Here is a 20,914-nt window from a genome sequence, read left to right as displayed (position 1 = left end):
GAATTTCTTTTAAAAAAAATTTGACCCTTTCAAATTTGAATCAAATCAAAATCTGTCAGTTTTGAATTATATTACTATCTCTTGACGAAGAAGATGAACAAAAGAGCAAGCTGGCCCCCTATTTATTTGTCCAATGACATAAATCAAATTGAATGAAATTCAGCTTTAATTTCATTGGACGGTTTAATTACTCATTTGTCTTCAACTAAAAGATTTCCTTTTTACAGTTATTTGAGTCCAGTTCTCAATAGATTAAGCTCATATTTGGTTTAATCATTTCAACCACATAATCACATCGGTCTTGGGCTTAGAGGTGATCAAATGGATAATTCAGTTAACTGATCGAACTAAATTATCCAAATTTTAATAATTGAATTTTTTTCTCATTAATCGTTAATCGAACCGATATTTTTTCTAAAAATATTAATTGAACCGAACTAAATTCGGTTAATCGAATTAACCGAAATTTATAAATAATATATATTATATATTTAATATTTAATATTTTTGGTTTATTCGATTAATTTGGTCGGTTAATTATGTAAAAACCGAGTTCAAACACCCCTAAAGCTATATATATATATATATATATATATATATATATATTAAATATTTAATAATTTCGATTAATTTGATTAATTCGGTTAATTAATCAATTTCGAACCAATTTAACCAAAACCGAAATTAAAAAAAAACCATTAACCATTAACTGACCGAACTCAAAATTAACCAACTAAAATTTCAGTTTGGTCGGTTAATTCGGTTTTAAGCAAACAGTGAACACCCCTAGACCTCTAGGTAAATTCAAATGTGTTGACTCAAAAATTTTGAAATGATATATATATATATATATATAATTTATGTGAAAAATATGTATTATAACTAGCAACGAACTGTACAGACATTACACACGTAAGAGACGTATCTATCCTGTATCTCTCAGGTCAATTAAAATGTGTTTGACTCAAAAAATTTGAAATGTTATAATTTATGTCAAAAATATGTTTTCTTGGTCTCAAAAAACTATTGACTTTCCTATAGTGATGGTGGCTCACCGTTGTTTTCCGCCTATATCGGAATGTAGGAGTGACGGAAGATCGAATCAGACGGTGGCTGCTGATTTAGACGGAACCCTCCTCGTGTCACAAAGTCCTTTCTAGGGATGGCAAACGAGTACAATTTCGTGGATTTCGTATCTTATCCGCTCTAATTGGGGCGATGATGGGTATAACTTTAGTGGGTAGTGGGCGGGTGTGGGAAAATGATACCCGTCGCGAGTAGTGGGCGGGTGATGGGTTTGAGACCTTACCCGCCCCGCATCCGTCCGTCCCACATCCGCCCGCCCATTAAATACCTATTAAATTTTGGACCATTATAAATTTTGGTATAATTTTAGGGTTTGTCGTTTATATGTGCCAAAGAACAAAAAAATTTTGTGTTTGTCATTTATGTTTCTAGGCTTTAATTATGTATTTTATTATGGTGTTTTATGTACTTTAAGATCTATATTAACACTTAACTCTTATAATCATTGGTTTATTTTATTATGTTTCTTAATGGTCGTGTTTATTTTATGTATAACTTAAGGTTGCTGTCAGGTGGGTCTAGCTGGGTCCGTCTCCAGCTGGGTAGTGGGTGTGGGGATGGATTTGAGAATATATCCGCGTGGACGGATATGAATTTAAAATTTATCTCTCATCATCATGGGTGGTGGACAGGTGGTGGATTTGAAAATATTAGGTGGGTATGAGAATGGGGAGGGGATATTCACACCCGACCCGCCCGTTTGCCATCCCTAGCCCGTTTGCCATCCCTAGTCCTTTCTCTTATTTCATGCTTATTGCTCTTGAAGCCGATAGCCTCATTAGAGCACTTGTTCTCTTAGCATCCGTCTCGTTCGTGTATTTTACATACTAGTTCGTATCCGAATCTATTGCCATTAACACCTTCATTTTCATCTCCATTGCCGGGTTAACAATACGCAACATCGAGCTCGTGTCAAAGTCGGTGTTGCCGAAGTTTTACGTCAACGATGTCCATCCCGAGACGTGGAGAATTTTTAGCTCTTTTGGGAAAAGATACAGTATTTCGTCGACTCCTAGAATCATGGTGGGATCATTTGTTAAAACATATTTAGGCGCAGACAGGGTTATTGGCACGGAGCTGAGAGTGTCGAAATCAGGCAGGGCGACTGGTTTCACCATTAAACCAGGAGTTATCGGTGGTGAACACAAAAGGGCCAGATTTAGGATTGGGAGAAAGAGAAACTGACCATGGATTCATGTCACTATGCAAGGTTCGGTCTCATTAACTAAACCCTAGCTCATTCTTTTACTGTCATAATTGGAATATAAGATTAACTTTGTCCTTGCAAAAGGGTTGGTGAGAGTATTTATGATCCATAATGTTTCGTTTGATATGCCCACTTATGTATTTCCCCACAGACCCCACCTTTATAGAGCTGCTGGCTTTTTTTAGTATACGAAATTTAAATTTCTATGGTCCACACATGGTTCCCTTGCTCGTGCCTTCTTAAATTTCTAAACCCTGTTATATTTCATGAAGGGCGGTTGGTCCAAAGACCAACCCCTTGCTTTATTCTGTCCTTACTAAGGGTCTATCTTAACATCCCTTTGCCCGAGAGAATCGCTAGATACAATTACACGATCCTAGGAATCAAATTGATTGTTAAGGGTAACCCTCCACCTGCACCTAAGAAAGGCCAAAGTGGTGTCCTCTTTGTTTGTAACCACGGAACTGACCTAGACCCGGTCGTGACGGCGGTCGTCTTAGGCCAAAAAATCAATTGCGTTACTTATGGTATCAGCAAGTTCACCGAGATTATTTCTCCGATTCAAGCTGTCACTTTTCTAGGGAACGAGAGAAAGATGCCACTAACATCAAGCGCCTTCTACAGGAAGGCGACTTGGTAATATGTCCCAAAGGGACTACCTGCCAAGAACCATTTCTGCTGAGATTCCGCTCATTATTCGCCGAACTCACCGACCGAATGGTGTCAGTCGCAATCAATGCGAAACAAACGGTTTTTCACGGAACGACGGTCCGGGGACACAAATTGTTGGATCTTTACTTCGTTTTCATAAATCCGATGCCGACTTTCAAGATCACATTCTTGAACCAGCTGCCTGCAGAGCTGACCTGCAAAGGTGGAAAAAGCCTGCAATTGAAGTTGCGAACTACATACAAAGGGTGCTGGCCGGGACATTGGGGTTCGAGTGCACTAACTTGACTCGGAAGGACAAGTATGTTACGCTTGCGGGAGCTGATGGTCGTGTTACATTGAAGAAGGAAAAAGAACAAGCAAAAGGGTTAGCAAAAAAAAAAAAATACAAGGATCGGAAGTCGAAGCCAAATTAGGGTATGTTTGTTTGCCGTAAAATGAATCACGGAATTGGTTTTCTCCGAAATCTCGTGTTTGTTTCACGTAATTCGTTTTTTAAAAAATGTTTTCTCGTGTTTGTTTCACGTAATTCGTTTTTCGGAAAATGTTTTCCAGTGTTTGGTTGGAGGAAAACTAGTTGATCAACGGAATTCATTTTTCTGGCCAACAAAATTTCTTTTGTGTTTTCTAGAAAATGACTTACGGTCTGATTTTCCAAACTTTTCACTTCAAAGAATAAATACTCAAAATAATTTTATTTTATGAATTTAATATTAATAAAATATTTTAATATCATTTCTTCAAAATATTAATTATTAAATATTTAAAATATATTTATTAATATTTATAATAATATAATAATATATTTTTAATATTATAATAAAATAATCAATTATATTATAATAATATAAGATATTATATTTTTATTTTAATAAATATATAATAAATTTTTTATATATTTAATAATGAATAATATTATTTATATATTTAATATTAATCTAATAATCTAATAATATTTTAATAAAGATATTTAAAATATACTAATTAATATTTTTAAAATATAATATAACACTATTACTTTAATAAATAATTAATATAATTTATAATATTTTTATTTCACTAAAATATACCAATATTTTTATTTTTATTAATAAAATTATAAAAATAATATTTAATAATAAATAAATTATTTTAATATTTTAAAATAATAATATTAAGTTTTATGATAAATAATATTATTTATTGTATTTAATATTTATAATAAATAATTTTTAAAAAATTCATCAACTAGTGGAAAAAAATTTAAATAACATCTTCAAAACATCATAAAACGTTTTCTAGATATTTTTTTAAAAAATATAATAATAATAATTTATTTTACTATCGAGGATAGTAGAATAGTCAATGGGTACGTAGTTACGATTGTTTTATTCTACTATCCTCGATAGTAAAATAATTTTTTTTAAAGATGTGAAATTAAAAAGAACAATCATTTGACACTAAAAGCTAATAGCCTTGATTACCTGTGCTCAAACAGACACTCCAAGAAATAATAATAATTTTTTAGCACCGATGTTATTTGGTTCTGCTTAGATTTATATAAATTATTGAAAAGGGTCTAATTAATCATAAAAGGACTAATTTGAATAAGTTCTTATAATAGTGGGACCTGTAAAGTATTTTAACCGTAAAGATTAAATGCTTGTTTGGTTTCCTGCTCGGCAAGAAATACTCGGTAGAGAGGCGAGGAAGCCAAAGCAAAGCAAGCCGAAAAAGCTTACACTTTCGCAGAGATAAATCAAAGAGGGAAAACAAAGAATAAAAAAAAAAGGTAAATAGAAATGGATGTGATAAAAACTCAGCAAATATCATCTCGTCCGATCGAGAAGGTGATAGTCCATCCTCTGGTTCTTCTTAGCATCGTCGACAACTACAATCGCGTCGCTAAAGACACCCGCAAGCGCGTCGTCGGAGTCCTTCTTGGCACCTCCTTCAAAGGCACCGTTGACGTCACCAACAGCTTCGCAGGTTCTCTCCACCTTCTTTTCTTTACGTTTGTTCCTAGGAATTTCGTTCTAGATCTGATTTGTTTTGATCACTGGTTGCTGAGAGTAAATTTTGGGTTTTAGGGTTTTTACCTTTAAAATGTTTAGTTTGAATTGAAGGCAGTTTGTTAGGTTACTTGACCTAAATTTCCATTTATAGCTTCATTTTCTTAAACGGATGCGGAAATGTATGTAATTGAAGATGTTTCGATTAGAGAAGCATTTGATTTAGTTCTGTACCAACCTCATGCATTGATCCTTTAGTTTCTTAATATTGAGCTTGTATTAAGGCTTTTTCACCATTATTATTATTATTATTGTTCTCAGTGCCTTTTGAGGAAGATGAGAAGGACCCGAGCATATGGTTCCTTGACCACAACTACCATGAATCCATGTTTTCGATGTTTAAAAGGATTAATGGTAACTTTTTTCTCAACTTAGAGTGAATAATGGTGCTGTCCCCTTTCTTCTTTTGTTTGGGGGGAAGTAGGGGAGTGGGAAGTGTCATCCTTCATCACAGGATATGTGAATCTCTGATATTTGTTGCAGCGAAGGAGCATGTCATTGGTTGGTATAGTACAGGGCCAAAATTACGGGAGAATGATCTAGACATTCACAGATTATTCCACAAGTAAGACTATTAGTTTTCGCTTCTTATTATTCAGTTCTTTTTTTTACTTCATTCGATTAATCAAGTTCTTTTGGTGTTTTCAGCTATGTCCCAAATCCTGTCTTGGTGATTATTGATGTCCAACCTAAGGAGTTGGGGATACCCACTAAGGCATATTATGATGTTGAGGAGGTTAAGGAGGTACGAACAATTTGAATGCATCTTTTTTATTTTTATCTTGTTGAACCAAGGGGCTTAACTGTTGAGGCAGACATGCATGCACCCCTTTGGATGTTGAGAAGAACTGCGACTAACAATAATCTTTTCAAAGAAGCAGACACCTTTTGGTCATACTTGGTGAGCATTTTAACTAATATGCTAGTATTGTTGCAGAATGCTACTCAAAAGAGCCAAAAGGTTTTTGTTCACGTTCCTTCTGAAATTGCTGCTCACGAAGTTGAGGAGATTGGTATGCCATTTGATGAAATTTCGTGTTATCTTTTCAGGATATTACCCTTGTGGTTAAGACACTGATTGATTGGATTAGTTAACCATTAATTTGATTACTTATTACTCCTTTTTCACCCATAAACAGGAGTGGAACACTTGCTTAGGGATGTAAAGGATACAACCATTAGTACACTTGCAAATGAGGTTTCTTTCTTTCTTCTTAGTTTGATGTTACTGTCAAATCTAATTACATTCATAATAAAAACTCTTATAATTGAAGCTTTATTTGAACTCTGAGAAAGAGGGTGTACCTAATAGACTTTGGTCTTTTCTACAGGTCACCGGAAAACTCACAGCTTTGAAGGGTTTGGATGCAAGGTTACGAGAGATACGTGCATACCTTGATCTTGTTATTGATGAGAAGCTTCCTTTGAATCATGAAATACTTTACCATTTACAGGTAAACTTAGTTGAGTAAGTTAACAATGAAGCTAAAGACATTTTGCAATTGTGAACTTTAAGTTTTAATACCCTGGATATGCTAAATGTCCCTTTGACATTACTTACATGATTATAGCATATTCTGACTACGCGGTAGAGTATATAATTGTGAATGTGTTCTGGTTAATGTCCATCTTACTTGTGGTCTACCATGTTAATCCTGCAGGATGTGTTTAACTTGCTGCCAAACCTAAACGTAAATGAATTAATCAAGGCTTTTGCAGGTAAAAATTCAAAATTAACATCCCGCTGAAAATGCTCTCCTTTGCAGATTAGATGTGGATATTTATTAAGTTTTGAAGTCCTGATCCACATTTTGTGTTTATTATGCAGTAAAAACAAATGATATGATGTTGGTTATATATCTGTCATCTCTCATTCGAAGTGTAATTGCACTCCATAACTTAATCAACAACAAGGTGAGAAACCAATTCCTAATTCCTCGTTATACCATGATCGAGCATGTGGATGGTGTTTTTGACTGACAAATTTTGTTTTTCAGATGCTAAACAAAGAACATGAGAAAGCCGAGGATGCAAAACCAGCAACCGTCCAAGCCGCCAGTTGAAGTCGGATGTCATCTCAGGTCCAGACATGACCAAAGACCGAGCATATGGTGCTAGTGCATTTCATAGATTCCATGTTTCTGTGATTTTGTATCACCAGGCTCCAGACATGATTTTAAATCTTTTGTTTTTTCATAACACTACAGACTGAAGTAAAGAAGCGCACCTTCATTAGCGTTATACATTGTGTTGAATCAATCATTTGAGTTTTAGATACTGAGGTTTTCCCCTACTTGATTTAAAACGTCGTTGTTTGCATTTTTCTTTGTTATATTGGTAAAAACTGAAAGCTTCTAAATTAGCCTGGCTAGGGATGTTAACGAGCTGAGTCGAGTTTGAGTATTGTTGAGTTCGATTTGACTCGAAAACTTTAAAATGAAGCTCCATTCTAAAACTTGCGAGTCTAAATTTTTCAAACTCGACTTGAATTTGAAATTATAAATTGAAGCTCGAAAAAATTAAAAATGAAAAAAAAAATTAAATTTAACTTGACTGAAGTCTCAAACTTAAATCTTAATCTTAAATACATGAAAATTTTATTATGCATTTTTTTAAAATCAACTCATAAATGCTAATATTATTAATATTTTATTTTATTTTAAAAAAAGCTTAATATATTATATTTTTGAGTTGCTCTTGAATTTTTTGGGTCAAAATCAAGTAGTTCGTTTTGGCTCGTTAAGAACTCGAGTTGAGCTCAAGTTCATTTGAGTCAAGTATTTATCGAGCTTTATCGAGTAGATCTCGAGTAACTCACAATCTGTCTCGTCTCATTTACAGTTTTAAGTATGTCGTTCTACATTTATCTTTCTTATTTTTTCTTAATTTGTTATATTGGTAAAAAATTATAGAACTTGCAAAGTATACCCCTTATTTTGCCTAGTACATTTGCAACCGTACAAAAAAGTGATTACTGAACAAATATAAAATTAATTTTTTAAAATCAAATTTTATTCTTTAATTTATTATCAGCAGAGGGTTAGATTTGTAGATTCTTATAGATGTTTGTCCTTCAATGTTGTACGAAAGAAATCCAGTTTTTTTTCATTTTCAAGATCCACTCCCTAAAATTTAAAATAGATATATGTTGTGGAATTGGGCTTTTGTTTATTATGTGCATGCATTTTTCCTTTTGTTTTCCGTACATTTACATATATGGACAACAATTCTAGCAAGAAGAAGCAGAAAACGACTTTGATCGCAACAAAGATGAAGAAGAATTCAAGAACTCAATGCAATCTTCTATAGCTTCAGCACGATGGGATTCAATAGATTCCGCCAGTGATCGTGACCTATGTAGATTCGAACAAGAAACCTTTTACGAAGATCTCCTTCGGGTGATGGACTCGAAACGCAGCGCACAAGCAACTTTAGCTCCAACACGCCTCAACAATCCTTTTGCCGGTAAAAATCTCGAGCTTTTGACGAGCCTAAGCATAAAATTCACAACAACCCTTTTTCTTGGACCTGATCTTGTTCTGTCACTGCCACTGTCCCCTTGTTTCAGTAACATTGTTGGCCTTTCGTGGATATTGAAGCTCTTCTTGTTCGTTCTTCTCGGCATTCAGAAGATCGGGAAAGAAACAGAAGAAATTTGGAAGAATTAGAGAAGAGCTCTGGTATATGAACAAGGAAGAAGGGGCAGTTGGTGAGGTTTTATTAGGATATTTATTGATGAATATTGCGAACAGTCAAAAAAACTGAAAAGGTAAAAGAAAATTCGGATACAAAAGGATAGGGTACGATAACGATTTGGCATTGAAATCAGTAATCGGCAGAATTAATAATTTGTTAAAATGATGATTTTTATTTCTATATTTTTTTAAAATTATTTTAGTGTCAAAGTTTTATTTTTTTATATTAAAATGGTCGTATAATATGAAAACAGTTAGTTGACTAATAATCAACGCATGTTATTGATATGACATTTTAACATGTTTTAAATTATTCATGTGACATGTGTTAGGTTAACTAAAACGATATGTGATATGTGTCCTATCATCTAAAAAAATAGTTGTCCGTTGTTCCCATATGTAATGGGGTAAGGGGGAGGTAAGATAGTAGGTTGCCCCCAACACTAGGTTGAGAGCAGTTTCCGTAGGAGACCTCCAAATTATGAAATGCCCTCCATGGGACTCGATCCCACAACCTCAAGGTTAAGAACCTTGTGCTCTACCAACTCGATCCCACGACCTCAAGGTTAAGAACCTTGTCCTATCATCTAAGATGATGATATATCACATGTCATGTCACCCAAGATGATAATGTAATATGTAACATCCTAATCTAATACGACATAAAGTCGACCGATTAGAATGTCACACATTACCACCAGAGTGACTAACTCAATAATTTCTTTATGTTACCATATAAATCATCAATTTTAAACTATTAAAAATAAAATAAATCAAACATAAATAAATAGAGTTTACATCGAGGAACTTGTAATACTCTCAACCCGTATTCGAGTCCGAGGTGTCACATTAACTTTTCAAAACTTTGTTCTTTGCAAATCCACTAAAATCTTAATTTCATCATTTAAGAAAATGAGTATTTTACATTAATAATTACAATCAAATTGTTTCTTTAAAACTATCAGAGCATATTCAATTTAAAATCTTGTAAATACATGTCAACTAACTCTATAAACAAAATACATATGTTCAATATGTTTATGATCTAATCATCGTAAGGAAAACACTGACCTGTCTTGCTTCTCGCTACTCCACTCTCGTTTCTCATACCTACGTGTGAAACAATCACACGCTAAGTCGTTGACTTAGTGAGGCATAAAACATATAATAAAACTCTAACTCGTAATCATGCTTGAACAATTTCTACTAACATATCACATACAAGCATCACACCCACATATACATATATTAATTCTTACTATGCACATTTCATATATTCATCTATAAAATAATTATCCATATGCGCACATATCATCCCTCACTTCATAACTTTATCATCTTATTATTATACTTTCACATACATACACATCATTTTACCAAACAAACATATAATATCACATAACTTTTTTCTCATATTATATCCTTTATTTTAGCACACGCATACATGTGAGAACTGTAGATATGTGAGTCTATTAAGGTTGTGCATTATACTGTCAACCACAGCTCGTATGGGGTCCCACTAGGGGCTATTAATTTGTCCCGAAGGACCATTATGAAATGTCCCGAAGGATCACTGTATGTCCCGAAGGACCGCGTAGACCCTCGACTCTTGGCATGCCAACTATACCTATAGCTCTCGTATCATATAACATGGGATTTTCACTTATATCATTTCACATATACACTTTCATATTACATGTCATATAAGCTCATTGCTTCTTTTCATATTCTCATAGGATCACATAGCTCATATCTTATACCTTGTTTTCTCATGTTCACATATATCATGTCATATGGCTCATATCTTTCTCATGCAGTCACATAGCACATACTTCTCATATCATTACATTCAAAAGTATGTTAATACATATAATTATGAATACATACAATTCATGTCATTAATATACGTATAATCATATATTCATGCATTCTAATATAGGAAATAGACTTGTCGCAAGTCTTGTTTCCATTTAGCACCATAGACTAACTAATATGCACTCACCTGGGTCTCATTAAGTTCCAATCCACTTTTATGATTTCCTTTCTTTCGATCGAATCTTAACTTGATAATCGTTCCGGAACTTGTTCGTGCTCGATATCTATATAATCATACATTGATACATAGCAGTATCCAATTGATATACTTTAATCTATCATTTCTTAGAATGAAAGAAAGATTTATTCCATTTCCCATTGAAGTGCATCGATACATTCTACAGTGTATCGATGCATCCTTTAACATGTGCATCGATGCACTACGCATGCATCGATACACCAATCACATTTGATGTTTTCATTTTAAGGGGGTGCATCGATGCACTCCATATGCATCGATGCATTCCTTATGCATCGATGCACTAATTGCATTCGATGTTTCTTCTTTAAAGAGTGCATCGATACACATTGAATGTGCATCGATACACCTTGCCCAAAATTTGCATTTTAAGCCCGAAAACCATCAACTTTTTCACTCAATTCTTCTATTTTAATCCCCTATCATGTCATTAAACTCAACTACCATTACTTAAACCAACTTATATCCATATAAACCATCTTTATCTTCCATATTTAATCATGATTCTTAAAATTTAAGAATCTTACTAAACTTTAAACTTTGTTATTAATTCTTTCTAACTTCATAAATCTCTTATTCTTATTGATGGCAAGTCAAATTCAACTTTCAATTCTTATTATAAACTCTATTTCAATATTTCACTCAAAGAACTCCAAATCTTTAATCTTCCTTAACTCCTTTATCTTTTGATTTTAAGATAACTTAAGCTTTCCTTAAGCTTAGTTATCATCTAATGATCATAACCCAACCTTAAATTTAACCAGAAATTATCTAAATAGAAGACTCACCTTTTGTTCAAGCCTTCACGTATGAAGAAGGAAGAAGAGAAGAGAAGAGAACTCTGGAACCTTTTCTCTCTTCCCACGTGGTTTCCTTATCTTATAAGGGAAAATAAAAATCTTACTTGTCAATTGACCATTTTACCCTTTAATTCATTCCATAATTACTAAATAACCTTCATCATATATTTCTAATAAATTATTGAACTATTCAATTATCCTACTTTAATCACCAATTTCTGAAAATTTTCAATCTAATCACTAACCCGATATTGAGGATATTACAGAACTCCCAAAATAAGTATATCAAAATAATACAACCGAGTATTTAAAATAAAGTTACGAAGTTACGACTCAAGTACAAGAAGGTCTATGAATAATACATGCCCTATAGAAAAAAAGACTCAAGACATACTTTATTGCTGCTCGAACTGCCTGGAATGTCAATTGCTTGATAGCTCACTAGCCCAGTGTCACACTAACAACTAAACCATACTAAAAGTGTTCCACAAATGCTCATGCTATCAAGTGCGATAAAGAAAGTGAGTATACTCGTATATTGTACACTGCTCTAAGGTAGACATCATGGTGTGGTTGGAGGATTACACATCTCGGGACACACACTCCTCTAGTCTACCTAGGGTGATGTCCAGATTCTCTACATCGGACATAACACCCGACTAACCCACCCCGCGAGTGTTCGGGCCTCGTGCCCTGGTTAGTCTCAAAGTGCTCTGCACAATTCCATAATGATATCCATGCATTCTATACCTCGAACTACCGTCATCTGCTAGAGTAACTCAGGTGTCCTGACCATTGCCCAAGCATCAATCAAGGTTAGTTTTATGTCGTCCTAGTTGATATTATTTCTAGTTGTAATTGTATATTATAAATTGTTCTCACTTGTAGTTTTATTCGATGGTGTTTTGATGTTATTGGGTTCCTCAATATTATCTCTAAGTTCCTTGGCTTTCTTACCCAATAATATAGAATTGTATCGATAATCACCCTTGGCTATCGATACTATACGGTTATTATAAGCTGAGAAGGGTGGGTAGTATCAATACTATTAGACCAATAGCAATACTCCCGAACTAGGGTATCGATACTTTCTAGGGTATCGATACCAAATTTTGCTTTGATGTTTTGAAAAATAACATAGTATTGATACCCCCTATTTGGAAGATTGATACTCTACCCCTAAGTATCCTTGAGTATCGATACCAAAATGGCTTATTGGAATTTTCTAAGTTCAATCGATATCGATACTATCATGCAAGTATCAAAACCAACACAATAGTATTGATACTGATTGGTTTGAGTATCAATACTCCTCTTCCTAAACTCTCTATATTTGAAGCTATCTGACAAATAGTATCGCTAATGTTCTTCTAGTACCGATACTCGAATCCATAAATACCGTACTTAGGCACGAATTTGACTCCTAAAATCACACTAAGACCCTATTGAGGTTCCAAATCATTCTTAAAGTTTTATGTATGAAATAAAGGATCATAATAGGTCTTTAAACGTGCTAAAAACACCAATTACTTGAATCTACCATGAAAGCTCATTTATGCTTTTCAACACAAGACTCTCTAGCTAGGTGCAATTTCTCATTTCCTTTAACCTTAGAGCTTTTTCTCACTTCTTTCACTAATCAAGGTCAAGGTAGATGAGTTATTAACTCATCTAGAGACTAAAAAATATTAAGAATATGATTTCAAACCTCTAAAAATGGATTGTGATCACTAAGGAAACCCAAAACCCACCTTAAATCACCACTTAGGCATTCTCATGGCAAAAACTCATAATAGGAAGCTGGGATGAAAGCTTGGAAGGTTGAGATTTCATTTCTTACCTTAGAAATTCTAAAAATGTGATTGGAAATCTAAAAGTCTCCAACTTTACACAAATGTTGGAAGAGAATGAGCTATGAGAATGGAGAATATGGAGTAGGGGATAAGAAGAGCTGGAAATAAAGGGAAAAGAGAGAGTGGGTAAGCAAATTACATCACTCTGGTTAAAACCAATTAGCCTTTAGAAAACTTTAGGGGTAAACTACTATTTTTGTCCCTCCAGTCTTGGTCAAAGTCTAAGAATACCCTTCTTAAGTCTAGTTGGGCTCAAGCCCAACTCATGGGAAGCCCAATCTAGCCCAACTCATGGGAAGCCCAATCTAACCCCAAACATTTTAAATAGGTCTCATAGCTTACTCTTAAGGCCCAATCGGGCTACCAGAAACTACTAATCCAGGATCCGGGGTGTTACATGACACGTTAACATGTCAATAACATGTCTTAACCAGTAGTCAATTAATGGATTTCATCCAGCGATAGACATTTTAACCAAAAATTAAAATGTTGTAGCTTAAAATGCTTAAAAATGGAATAAGGGTTAAATTGATCATTTAAGTAAATATTAGGGGATAAACTTAGCATTATGTCTTTGGCTCACCTAAGTCCACTTTTCAACAGAGGTTAGTAATACGTGCATGAACCATGCACTTGTCATGTTTGAATGCATAAACTAAGATTTGTTGTGTATCTTCAATTCTTCACACTATTGAACCCAAAACTCACCATCAAATACAAAAGCATACGCCGGTGTTTGTTTTTAATTAGTGTTAAAAAAAAAAGAACGTTAGGTGCGTAGAAGAATTTGAACGCAACTAATATGAAAGGAGTTTTCATTTTTGCAGGGTTTGGTCAAAAAATAAAGAAAAGAATAGCAGTAAGTAACAAGGAAAACGCAAAGGAGACAAGCACTTCGATATCAGCGTTGCTTTTGAGGTGCTGTCACGGCTTAACCCTTTTTCTTTTTTGCTTTTGTTGGCCATTTGATCATCCTGAATCTGTTCCGGAAACAGGGTTGGTCCAGTTTCTTGAAAACATATTTTATACGTACTGAAAAGAAAGAGGTAATCTATATGAAATGAATACTGAATATGTGAGTGAAAGCTTTGAATTTCCTACTGGAAAAAATAATCCCAACATTTATCAAAACGATCATTTTACCTCGTATTCTTTTTTGGAGTATTTCGATTCTAACGTTACATTTTTTTTGGCAAAAAGACCTCTTCATTGATAGAAATCATTAGTTAACATGTGGTTACCACATGGTTAAGTGTCACTCCCACATGTTTAAAGCCCTCTGGTCACTTGATTGTCCTCTACAGAATTATCACAGATAAAGGAAAGAAGCACTTAAGAAATAAAATATGGATAAAGAAAACTATGCCATAATGTCACAAATTTGATGAGAACTTTCTCCAAGTCCCATAGTCTAGACGACGGAAATAAGTAGTTAAAACATCGAAGGAAAAAAAATGACTTTCAAATTCATACCCCAACATTTAACTTCAGTGTATGGCAGCAGAATAGTCGAAGTGATATCAACTGGTCTTGAGGTATTTCATCTCCCAAAATGTCATCATTTGTCAACGCTACATCTGTTTCATGATTCTCCCGCATTAAAAATTGCTTATCGAGGGTGAAATCTATACAGAAATTTCAGAAGTTTGAGCAAAACTGAAACATCACTATGAAACTAGCGTAGTCAAGTTTGTCTTGGTACCAATTACACTACCTTAACACTAAAGCTTAACTTGATACAATGAGTAAGATTTTTATAACACAACAGGATAACTTATACGATTTACACGATGAAGATGGAAAGGCAGGCTGAGGTTGTCTGCTAAAAAGTTAAAATCTTACCTTATCAATATGCAAGAGAAGTAATGGTCATTAAAATTTAAAAAGCTTTTGTTAATACCATATTCCATTTTTATTCCCAGTATTACAATTAATAACACACAATAAAGATGAGAAATTAATAATACTGCAAGGTACTCCGTACAGGTAATGCAGTTGGACTTTCACCATCATCGTCATCACCATCATCATCTGGAACTGCTTCACCATTGAGATCAAGATCAGAAGACCTCTTCCACTCCGGAGTTGGAGGGCAGACAACCATTTCAGGCCTCTTTTCATGATAAAATGCATACACACATCAATATACAGGTTTGTAAATTCCAGGAGGACGTGCCTCAGAAAATATTTTTTTTGGCTGAACAAAAAGCAAAATGAAAATATTACTCCAATAAGAATATCAAAATGATATTGAAGAAGATAAAATATAACAGTATCTGATCTGAGAAACAGACATTGATTGTGACTAGTGAACAATCATGTATCCGGTCCGATTATGCCAGTGTGTGCAATGGACAAGAATATATTTCTTTGATTTCTGACGTAGTAGGAATTGTGACACCTGATAAACGAATTACATAAATGATTGCAATAAATTAAGAACAATAAAGTCACGAGTTCAGTAATTAGCATGCTTCTGTAGATCAGCAAATGTATCAGAATTAGATGAACGAAACAAAGTATGGAGACAGTATCCATTACGACATAAGGTCGAATTTATGTTGGAGAGTACAAGATAGTACTATGTTTGCATTGCCATGATGATAAGGGAACATATAAGACCAGCCAAAACTTTGGTCATTATGTGATAAAAGCGGCATGGGAGTTGAGACTGAATCTATTAAAGGAATCACATTTCAAGAAGATATATAGGCAGATATTCTAGTAGATTCTGGAAACGGTAGACAATTATAATGGAAATCTACCTCATAAACAAAAGTTTTTACAGACAAGTTATCAGGTACAGCGTCTCTGCCCCTGCATTGAACCTACAACAAATACCGAAAATATTAAAACCAAAACTGCAAACAACAAGAATAGCATTAAACTATAATAACAATCTACTCACTTTTACATGCTTAATGCCTTCTTTCTTCAGGTCTGTAGTTTGATGGTAACGAGATGTGTTCGTCAAATCAACGACCAAACCAAGCTGAAACCAGAACATCACATGTAACGTCAAACTTATTATCCAATTTAAAATCTTACTCCACAAGTCTAATATATCAAAAACTGATATCTAACATGTTTTTCTGCAAGCAAAAATGCACTGGTTCAAGCCCTTAGAACAAATACTTTCACAAAATCTCGAATGCTATAACCATGTCCATTGCCATTAATGTATAATTAGTCCCTAAATGCATTTTTTAATTCTATATATCGTTAACACTTAACATGACCGAGCATATTTGAGCTATTCGAGATCGACTCGATCAAGGCTCGATAAATACTCGGATCGAATGGACTCGACTCGAGTTCTTAACGAGCTGAAACGAGCTACTCGATATTCGACTCGAAAAGCTCGTGAGCAGCTCGAAAATATAATATATTAAGATTTTATTTAAAAAAATAAATTAATAATAATATTAATATTTATGTATTGAATTTTTTTAAAAAAAAAATACAGTAAGATTTCATGTATTTAAGGTTCATATTCGAGTTTGAGTTTGAGGCTTCAATCGAGTTAAGTTTTAGAATTTTTTTTTTCATTTCGAGCCTTTTCGAGCTGCTCACGAGCTTCAGTTCAGGATTTCGAGTTCGAGTCGAGCTTGAAAATTTTTAAGCTCGCGAGTTTTCGAGTCGAGTCGAGCTCCATTTCAAAGTTTTCAAGTCGAGTCGAGCTCAGCAATACTCGAGCTCGACTCGGCTCGTTTACACCCCTAATTTGAGGGTTTCTAGAATATTCCATAAGGATTTTGACATGCTGTTTACATGTCGAGACAATGATAGAGGAGATCTGCATTGCATTAAATGGGAAAACCAACAAGGTATTAACACTGAAATGAGAAAAGAAATGCAACCTTTCTTCCGAAAACTCTTTGCTGATGAATCACTTGTTTAAAAGAGTATCTTTTGCCAGGCGGAACACAGTCATTATAGGATTCACCAAGTGGAGTTTTAGAAGGAATGATGCAGCCTATTTCCTGACCAACCGAAGGGCAACCCAACCAACCTGCAAATCGTTTGGAAAAACAAGCCAATAACTTGAGCAACAACATGAATTTGAAATTTCAAATAAGTTCAGATGGTCATCTTGAGCAAATGAAACAAGTAAAAATTGAAATCTGTGTTTTTAGTTTTTATTGTATCTGAAAGACTGAAACAATCATTCATACAGTTATATTGACCGTTGACGTTGTAGATACCATTTCATTAATTTGTTGACACATAAAACCATTATTAACAGCAATTATTTTTATTTTAATTAAAAAAGATACAGATGAATAAACACTACGTAAAAAAACACCACAGTATTTGGGCAATGGAAGTTATGGAAAAGCAATGTTATCGACATTGAGAATGACCAAAAAAAATAGAGAAATTATTGTGCAATGTCAAGGATCTTACCAGGAGGGATCCCACTTTTATCATAAAACTTTGGATTCCTATTCTGATAGAAGTGATCAAGTATTTGAGGCTGAGAGACATGTACTGGCTGGTCACTTGGTTGGTCTTTTTTCAACTTCTTCCGTCTTTCCTCGCGTTCCTAGTAGAAGCAAATTCCATTACCATGCACAATGAACAACGGTGCACAAAAATAATTATTACAGAGTGAAAAATTCAATGCAGCGATGTGCTCAACTCAGGAAACATATGGGAGAAGAGTGAGATACAAAAAAATAAAAAGGAACATATGTGCATGTTAAATAATATGAACACATTGATTTTTCATAAATAAAAGAAACAATTGTTTGTAACTATGCTAAATAAAAGATCTAAACAATTTCCTTGCACAAGAAGCCACAATGCCTCTTATCAGTCATCCATCATGCCGATAAGTCTCCATTACTCAGAACGTCAACTACATTAGCACAAAAAACTTCAACATATCATATGCACATGAAGACAACCATTTCTCTTATCTACAACACAATATCACCTATCCATCAATGCCCAGAAAAAAATATTCAGGAATTGCCTAAATCATTATAACCAAGAGTGAAAAAATATTTAAAAAAATGCATGAATCATTACCAAACTTTGGTAGACATCAAAAAAGAGAAAATTCAAGACGTACCCTCCGCAAAATTTCAACTGCAGATTCTACATGTTCTTCCGGTGCGGAGTAATGTTCTACATGTCTATCATATGCGTCTTCATCATCTTCAGGTAATGGGGAATCATTCAAGTCCATACTAGCAAACATTCAGTATCTACCAAGCACCATAAACTTATAACCTATACCAAAAGGTAAATAAAATGAAAACATATACAAGATACATATTCTTGAGCAAACAAGTTCTCTAATCACATCATACTAAACACAAACACAATGGCTACTCTCTCCTAGCAAACAACCATCCTAACCACTTCTAACTAACTTCATAACAGCGAAGACTAACTTTAACAGCAAATTTAAAAAATGGATCTCATGAGAGGCGAGAGAGAAAGATGCACGCAGGAGAAGAGCAAAATGTCAAGATTCCATTTTGGAAGAATCCATGAAGAGCAAGTCCTGATATATAATGTTTCTTTATTAAGTTTTCAATTATTAAAAGTTATAAAATGATCATCTATCTATATGATAGTGTTTTGTTGAGTCCCCTAACTATTAAAAGTTACAAAATAATCATCTGACTATTTATTATGCTTCAAAATAGTCCTTTTTCGTTAAACATTTGATGACAGTCTAAGCTAGATGTTAATCTATTCTTTGAGATATGATAAAGTTTGATCCAATAATCTCACAACGACTATTATATCTCATATATTATATTAACATCCAGCTCAGATTGTTGTTATTTTTAACTGAAAAGGGACGAGTTTGAATCATAATAAATAGTCAGGGTGACCATTTTATAACTTTTAACAGTTGAGGGACTCGACAAAACAACATCGTATGATCATGGACTATTTGTAACTTCTAATACTCGAAGCACTCAACAAAACAACACTATCTAATCGAGATCATTTGTTTACTTGCCCTATTTTTTTTTACCATTTAGGTTATAAATGAATTCTAACGTTTAAATGTAAAAAAGGTAAGAGAGTTGGATAATTAGAGAGGAGGAGCTAAAATAGAATAAATTTTAATTTTTTATTTAATAATAAATTTATTTTTGTATTTAGTCACATGAAATATGTCATGTTAGTTTAGCAATCAAACCTAATAATTAATTAAGGTTAAATCCGAAAGAATATTTAATCGTAGCAGACCAATAGGTGTGTAGGATTAGGAAGGCAGCTGAGGTAATTGAAGTGGTACCACCACTTTTAAACTAGAAATTCAATTAGATGTTCTCTTTGCCAACTTCACCTTGGATCCAGATCCTTCTCTCTCGTCAAACAAAAACCAAAAAAAAAAATGGAATCCGATCGGACTCTTTTTAACTACAGCCTCCTCAGCCTCTACCTGATCGTCCCACCCACATGGATCAGCCTTTACTTCCTCCAGGCCCCTTACGGCAAGCACAATCGCCCCGGTTGGGGTCCCACCATTTCTCCTCCTTTGGCTTGGTTCTTCATGGAAAGCCCCACCCTCTGGCTCACTCTCTTGCTCTTCCCCTTCGGCCAACATTTTTCCAACCCCAAATCATTCGTTCTCATCTCCCCGTTTCTCCTTCACTACTTCAATCGCACCGTGCTCTACCCTCTTCGGCTCTCGAGGAACGGAAACGGTAAGGTTTTTCCGGTGAGTATAGCTCTCACGGCTTTTGGGTTCAATCTGTTGGATGCTTATCTGCAAGCCAGGTGGGTTTCTCATTACAAGGACGACTACGAGAGTGATGGGCTTTTTTTGGTGGAAGTTTCTCGGTGGGTTGCTGATATTTGGGGTTGGGATGAAGGTGAATATTTGGGCTGATGAAGTGCTGGTGGGGCTGAAAAAGCAGGGCGGCGGTGGATATAAGGTTCCGAGTGGAGGGTTGTTTGAGTTGGTGAGTTGCCCGAACTATTTTGGGGAGATTTTGGAGTGGTTTGGGTGGGCGGTTATGACTTGGTCTTGGGTGGGTTTTTGGGTTCTTTCTCTATACCTGTGCTAACTTGATGCCTAGAGCTCGTGCTACCCGCCATTGGTATTTAGAGAAGTTTAAGGATGAGTTTCCCAAGAAGAGAAAAGCTGTGATTCCGTTTATGTATTGAGAGATTTGTTGTAATCACAAGATAGAGAAGAAGAATAAGAGTGTCTTTCGATTGATTCAGTGATCAAATTGTAGCTTTTGAATGGTTTGATTAATGAAAATTGACTTCCTTTTATGTTTTAATCTGTTCTTGGCTCAAACCATAAACAAAAGCTATGTTCTGGGTTGTAATTGAATGCAAAATTTACAAGTAAAATGTAGGTCGTTTACTCGTTCTCACCACACGAAGAAATATGCTTTAACCGCTTGAAAGAGTGTCAACATGCTATCTGCATTAAACTAGATAATGTATGCCAAAGGTAGTGCAGATGATTCAACAAGACAACAATTTACGAACTAC

General features: G+C 34.5%; 1 protein-coding gene and 3 pseudogenes across 1 annotated transcript; 3 read left to right on the top strand and 1 right to left on the bottom strand.

Annotated features, from left to right (window-relative positions):
- The first annotated feature begins 1,043 nt into the window (after positions 1-1,043).
- Positions 1,044-3,330, top strand: LOC120142412 (annotated as a pseudogene).
- A 1,320-nt stretch (positions 3,331-4,650) lies between these two features.
- LOC120142372 (26S proteasome non-ATPase regulatory subunit 7 homolog A-like) lies at positions 4,651-7,268 on the top strand. Its single transcript, XM_039157077.1, has 11 exons — positions 4,651-4,706; positions 4,738-4,930; positions 5,275-5,367; positions 5,497-5,578; positions 5,662-5,758; positions 5,951-6,026; positions 6,153-6,211; positions 6,345-6,467; positions 6,675-6,732; positions 6,842-6,927; positions 7,011-7,268. The coding sequence occupies exons 2-11, from the start codon at positions 4,744-4,746 to the stop codon at positions 7,074-7,076; spliced, it is 927 nt and encodes a 308-aa protein (XP_039013008.1). The 5' UTR covers positions 4,651-4,706; positions 4,738-4,743; the 3' UTR covers positions 7,077-7,268.
- A 5,863-nt stretch (positions 7,269-13,131) lies between these two features.
- On the bottom strand, positions 13,132-18,661 carry LOC120142354 (annotated as a pseudogene).
- A 1,099-nt stretch (positions 18,662-19,760) lies between these two features.
- LOC120142389 lies at positions 19,761-20,695 on the top strand (annotated as a pseudogene).
- Positions 20,696-20,914: the final 219 nt, after the last annotated feature.

This window comes from Hibiscus syriacus, unplaced genomic scaffold (assembly GCF_006381635.1).
Source record: "Hibiscus syriacus cultivar Baekdansim isolate YM2019G1 unplaced genomic scaffold, ASM638163v2 tig00110828_pilon, whole genome shotgun sequence".
Lineage (NCBI taxonomy): Eukaryota > Viridiplantae > Streptophyta > Magnoliopsida > Malvales > Malvaceae > Hibiscus > Hibiscus syriacus.
This window is presented reverse-complemented; position numbering and strand designations above follow the sequence as displayed.